The sequence below is a fragment of the Primulina eburnea genome, chromosome 17, assembly GCF_022965805.1.
Source record: "Primulina eburnea isolate SZY01 chromosome 17, ASM2296580v1, whole genome shotgun sequence".
In the NCBI taxonomy this organism is placed as follows: domain Eukaryota; kingdom Viridiplantae; phylum Streptophyta; class Magnoliopsida; order Lamiales; family Gesneriaceae; genus Primulina; species Primulina eburnea.
Window position 1 is genome coordinate 2483113 of NC_133117.1, and position 6139 is coordinate 2489251.

General features: G+C 38.4%; 1 protein-coding gene across 1 annotated transcript; it reads right to left on the reverse strand.

Moving 5' to 3' along the window:
- Positions 1-1129: 1129 nt before the first annotated feature.
- On the reverse strand, positions 1130-5603 carry LOC140818709 (uncharacterized). Its single transcript, XM_073178752.1, has 5 exons — positions 4526-5603; positions 4323-4414; positions 4125-4217; positions 1667-3189; positions 1130-1613 (listed from the first exon to the last, which is right to left on the reverse strand). The coding sequence occupies exons 1-5, from the start codon at positions 5601-5603 to the stop codon at positions 1130-1132; spliced, it is 3270 nt and encodes a 1089-aa protein (XP_073034853.1).
- Positions 5604-6139: the final 536 nt, after the last annotated feature.

Genomic DNA, 6139 nt, shown 5'->3' on the forward strand with positions numbered 1-6139 from the left:
GATGATACGTACATGCATAGTATAATATTTTTGTATGGATGCATACTTTTGTAAGGATAATATTTTTAGTATCATCTATTTTATTTTAATTTATCAATGTCATAGTATCATCTAAATATTATATATTTATATGTATATATATATAAGAATAATATATAAAAAATGATAAGATTTTCTTGGATGAGATCTCAATGGATAAGATTTCATCCAAAGGATACCATTTCTTTTTCATATTTCTAAGGATAACTCCGAAATATTATAAATAAGTCTATATCTATTTAGAAACATATCCAACACAAATACAATCATATTATTTTGAGAATGATGGACGAAAGTTCAAGAAAGAACTACACTATTGATGAAGATAAGTTAGGTCAATATTTATTTTAATATTTCGCAAGATCCTATAATAGGTATAAATCAATCGAGAGGTCAGCTTTGGTCTCGGGTTGTAGAGAAATACAACAAAGAAAGAAGAAGTGATTTACATCCTCGTTCTCAAAGATCAATTGAGAAACGCATTGGAAGCATACTCACTTCTGTTGCACATTTGAGAGGATGTGTTCGTCAAATTGAAAATCTCAATCCGAGTGGTGCATCAGAACAAGATATTGTGAGTTAATTATTTTTAAAAATTACAAGTTATTAATAATCAACATTTTGTAATTAATTTTGTATACTTTGATTTAGATGAATCGTGCAAAAATACTATATGCGCAAGAGTAAAGATAACAAAGCATTTCCATTCGATCATGTGTGGAATATTGTTAAGGATTGTGAAAAAATTGCAGGAGACAAAATCCATCCAACCAAGAATCTAAGACACGTGCTACTTATCTAGACACATCACAATATGATATTCCACTAGAAGAATCGCCCCAATCAGGTTCACCTATGTTCTCTGTAGGTTTAAGTAATATAATTCGCTTATCATTATTGAAGGGAAAGCCGCAGCTTTATAGTACAAGAGATAGGATAAAACTGAAATACAAACCAAGCAAGAACTTAGGAACTGCCTAACAACCAACTAGATAAACTAAATAGATAAGATGACAACTGATACAAAATCATCTAGATAAGATGACAACTAATTAATAAATCAAACAACTAAAAATTCTAACACTCCCCCTCAAGTTGGTGCGTAGATATCAAGCATGCCCAACTTGCTTACAAGGCCCTCGAACACTGGTTTGAACAAACCCTTTGTGAAGATATCAGCCACCTGTGCTGAGGAAGGAACAAAAGGTGTGCATATCAGACCTTGATCCAGTTTCTCCTTTATGAAGTGCCTGTCTACTTCAATATGCTTAGTTCGGTCATGCTGAACTGGATTGTGAGCTATACTAATTGCTGCCTTACTGTCACAGTATAATCTGATCGGTAATGTAAACTCTAGCTTCAAATCTTTCATAACACGTTGAGCCCACAAAACTTCAGTTATACCATTAGTCATTGCTCTAAACTCAGCCTCTGCACTACTACGCGCTACCACACTCTGCTTTTTGCTTCTCCATGTGACTAGGTTTCCCCATAGGAACGTGCAATAACCTGATGTAGACTTCCTATCTGTCACAGAACCAGCCCAATCAGCATCGGTATACACCACCACATTCCTGATGTCACTTTTCTTGAAACAAAGTCCTTTGCCAGGCACCCCTTCAGGTACCTTAAGATCCTATTTGCTGCTTCAAGATGATCTCTAGATGGTGCGTGCATAAATTGACTGACGAGGCTAACCGCAAAAGCTATGTCGGGTCGAGTATGAGAGAGGTAAATCAGTTTGCCAACTAGCCTCTGATACTGATGCACATCGGCTGGTGTTTTGCAGTTCATCTCGCCAAGTTTCTTGTTAGCATCAATAGGAGTATTTGTTGGTTTACATCCACTCATACCAGTTTCCTCCAGGAGATCGAGTATATACTTGCGCTGAGAAACAACAAGACCCTTCTCAGACCGTGCGAATTCCATGGCTAGGAAGTACTTTAGTCCTCCTAGGTCTTTGATTTCGAATTCTTTGGATAGTCTGGTTTTTAGTGAGCTCATTTCCTCTCTGTCATCAACTGTGAGAATAATATCATCCACATAGACAATTAAAATTGAGATTTTTGAACCTGAGAACTTCATGAACATAGTATGATCGGATTGAGCTTGTAAGTATCCTTGATTCAGAACAAAACTTGTGAATCTGCCAAACCATGCCCTTGGGGACTGTTTAAGTCCATATAGGGCCTTTTGTAGCTTGCATACCTTGGTCCCGAATTTAGTTTCAAATCCAGGAGGAGGATCCATGAATACTTCTTCGTCTAGGTTACCATTTAGGAAGGCATTCTTTACATCAAGCTGCTGTAAAGGCCAGTCTAGATTGACTGCAATCGACAACAGGATCTGGACTGTATTCATCATAGCAACTGGAGCAAATGTCTCTAAATAATCAATACCGTAGGTCTGAGTGAACCCCTTTGCAACCAGCCATGCCTTGTACCTCTCAAGGGTTCCATCGGCATTGAATTTGGGTGTAAAAACCCACTTGCATCCCACTGTTGTTTTTCCTTTAGGCAGACTCTCCATTGCCCATGTCTGATTCTTCTCAAGGGCACCAATCTCCTCATAAACAGCTTTCTTCCACTCAGGACTTTCTAGGGCCTCTTGTATATTGTTTGGTATGTGAACATAGGAAACATTTCCTAAAAAATTTGAGAATTTTGGGGACAATCTATTGTAGGTAACAAAGTTAGATACGGGGTATTTAGCACAAGACCTCTTTTCTTTTCTAAGGGCAATTGGGAGATCAAGAAGATTTGAGACCTTACCTCCAGGAGATGGCTCTTGGTCAGATGCTTGAGAATGAAGAGGTACGTTGTCTCTAACTTCTTGATTTGGAATTCTTCTCTGGTAGACTTTCTCGTAGAATTTTCCTTGTTGATCATTGATATTATTGATCGGAGAACTATCATGAGAATTATTTTGACCATTAGGCCCAATGTCATTATTATGCTGTTTATCCATGTTAGGAGTGGAAGGAGGGGTATTAGATTCCTTATATGATGTGGAATTTTCAACCAGGTTTATAGGGTTTTGTTCTAGAGAGTTGGTAGTCCCTTTATTATGTTCAGAATTGTTTTGGTTTGAAGTAGTAAAGGGAAACATTTCCGAATATATTTCCGAATCTTCAACACCTTTGAACTCCCCCTGAAGATGATTCTCAAAATATGATCTATCTTCAAAAAATGCTACGTCGAAAGAAGTATACATTTTTTTGGACATTGGATCAAAACACTTATAACCCTTTTGCGTCGAGCCATACCCTACGAATATACATTTTTTTTTGCCTTAGGATCTAACTTACTCATGTTCCTATCCAAATTTCGAACAAACACAGTACGTGCGCAAGGTGAGGGGATTTGAAAATAATTTCGAGTTTGGAAAGTGTTCCTTAAGTTTATCAAGAGGGGTCTGAAAATTCAACACTTTAGAGGGCAACCTATTCATCAAATATACTGCAGTCAAGACTGCTTCTCCCCACAAGTATTTAGGGACCTTATTGGTGAATAGGAGAGCACGAGTGATTTCCAAAATGTGCCTATTTTTCCTTTCTGCCACACCATTTTGTTGTGGACTATCAGTGCATGTACTTTGTTGAATAATGCCCTTCTCTTTAAAAAAATGCCCTAAGATTCCTTTAAAATACTCTCCTCCATTGTCATTCCTTAACATTTGCACATTTGTTTGAAACTGAGTGTTAACCATATGGTTGAAGTGTTTAAAAACAGTCTCGACTTCTGATTTTTCTGATAATAAAAACACCCAACAAGCACGAGTATGATCATCTATGAATGTTACAAACCAACGTTTACCAAAACAGCTAGTGACACGAGAGGGACCCCAAACATCACTATGGACTAGTGAGAAGGGTCTGCTCGGTTGATAGTGTCTTGGAGGATAAAAAATCTGTGATGTTTAGCCAAGGCACAAATTTCACATTTAAACATAGAGGGATTTTTATTCAAAAATAATTTGGGAAACAAATGTTGCATATAATTGAAACTAGGGTGTCCTAAACGGGAATGCCATAAATAAATCTCATTATTCGAATCAATAAAGGTAGTTTTCAACCCGGAAAATGCCTGAGCAAGTTTACACGAGTCGGTCGCTCCATCGAGAATATAGAGACCACCGCATTCTCTAGCATTGACAATCATCTTCCCCGAGGCCACATCCTGAAAGTCACAATAAGAATCATTAAATTTAGCTTGGCATTGTAGTTCACGGGTTAGTTTACTTATTGAGATAAGGCTACATGACAATTTTGGGACATGGAGAACATTTAGTAAGGTTATGGTGGGTGACAGCTTAATGTCTCCCATTCCTACAATAGGAGTGAGGGAGCCATCTGCAATCCGAACTTTCCTATTTCCTGCGCATGGTTTATAGGTAGAAAAAAATATAGGGGACCCGGTCATATGGTCAGTGGCACCTGAATCTATGATCCAGGTACAATCAGGCTAAGAGCATAGGAGAGACATACCAGGTACTTTACCATTTTGAGCAAGGATACAGTTGGAAAGTGTTGGATTCGGTGGTTGAAGTAACCTGAGAAGCTGATCTATTTGGTCCTTAGTGAACGGAAGTTGTTCAGAGTTGGTTGATGTCCCTTGTGTTGATTCAGAAGTGGCTTGTAGGGCTCTCTCGGGACGCTTATTCCAGTCAGCTGGCTTTCCATGAAGTTTCCAACATGTCTCACGGGTATGCCACGCCTTTTTGCAATGGTCACACCATGGTTTTTTCTTCTTGTCGAGGTTGTATCCTGGATCAGTACCGTGGGATACAAGGGCAGATGTATCATTTGGGGACCCTCCATTAGTCTCATGTATCACCTGGTTATTCATAACATTTTTTCTGCTTTCTTCTTGGCGAATCTCAGAGAAGACTTCTCTGATTGAGGGAAGAGGTCTTCGACCAAGTATTCTCCCCTTGACTTCATCCAAGTCGTGATTCATTCCAGCCAGGAATACATAGACACGGTCATTTTCTTCCCTCTTCTTCTGCCTTGCAAAGTCCTCCTTGCTTTCCCACACATCATCATAGTGTTGGTCTAGTTCCTGCCACAGGGCCACCATCTCGTTGTAGTAGATTGTAACATCCCTATCATGTTGTTTCTGGTTCCAGAGTTTAGTTTTTAACTCAAAAATCTGGGAAGAATTCTCAGAGTCAGAATAGGTCTCTCTGATTGAGTCACACACCTCTTTCGCAGTCTTCATAAACATGTGAGGTTTGGCAATGGAGAGTTCCATTGAATTGAGAAGCCACGCCATGACCAGAGAGTTCTCCGATCTCCATGTCTTGAAGGTGGGCTCTGTTTCTGCTGGTATGGTTGTTTCTCCAGTCAGATACCCTAGTTTCCCTAGGCCATCAACTGCCAATTTCACGGATTGAGACCACTCCAGAAAATTCTGACCATTGAACCGATGGACAGTAATTTGAATTGAACTGGATGTCATGTCGTATATAGAGGTAGGAGAAGTATTTCTTGAGGTTACTTCGGTCACAGATGTTAATCCGAATGAGCCAAAGGTTACCCCTTTATTGCCAGTATTTGCGGCCATGGGAGAGGGTTGAACCTGGCTCTGATACCATGTAGGTTTAAGTAATATAATTCGCTTATCATTATTGAAGGGAAAGCCGCAGCTTTATAGTACAAGAGATAGGATAAAACTGAAATACAAACCAAGCAAGAACTTAGGAACTGCCTAACAACCAACTAGATAAACTAAATAGATAAGATAACAACCGATACAAAATCATCTAGATAAGATGACAACTAATTAATAAATCAAACAACTAAAAATTCTAACATTCTCTACATTTCCTATAAATTTGAGTGATGACAATATCGGTGACAGTTCTGAAAGACCAATTGGAGTGAAAAAAGCCAAATCAAAAAAGAAAAGAGATGAAGACATATCTCAAATTCAACGTACAATGGAAGAACAACATCGCGAGTTATTGAATGTTTTGAAACAAGGAACTGCCGAAAGACAACAAAACTACGATCTTCAAAAGATTAGACTTGAACAAGAAGAAAGAAAAATGAATGAAAGAATTTTATACAGAGATTTGAGCAAAATTACTGATCCAACTC

Coding starts and splice junctions, on each gene's coding strand:
- LOC140818709 (XM_073178752.1), bottom strand. CDS start 5,603: ATGGCCGCAAATACTGGCAATAAAGGGGTAACCTTTGGCTCATTCGGA. Junction 4,218..4,322: donor CCACCATAACCTTACTAAAT/GTTCTCCATGTC, acceptor TGTGACTTTCAG/GATGTGGCCTCGGGGAAGAT. Junction 1,614..1,666: donor GCAGCAAATAGGATCTTAAG/GTACCTGAAGGG, acceptor AAGTGACATCAG/GAATGTGGTGGTGTATACCG.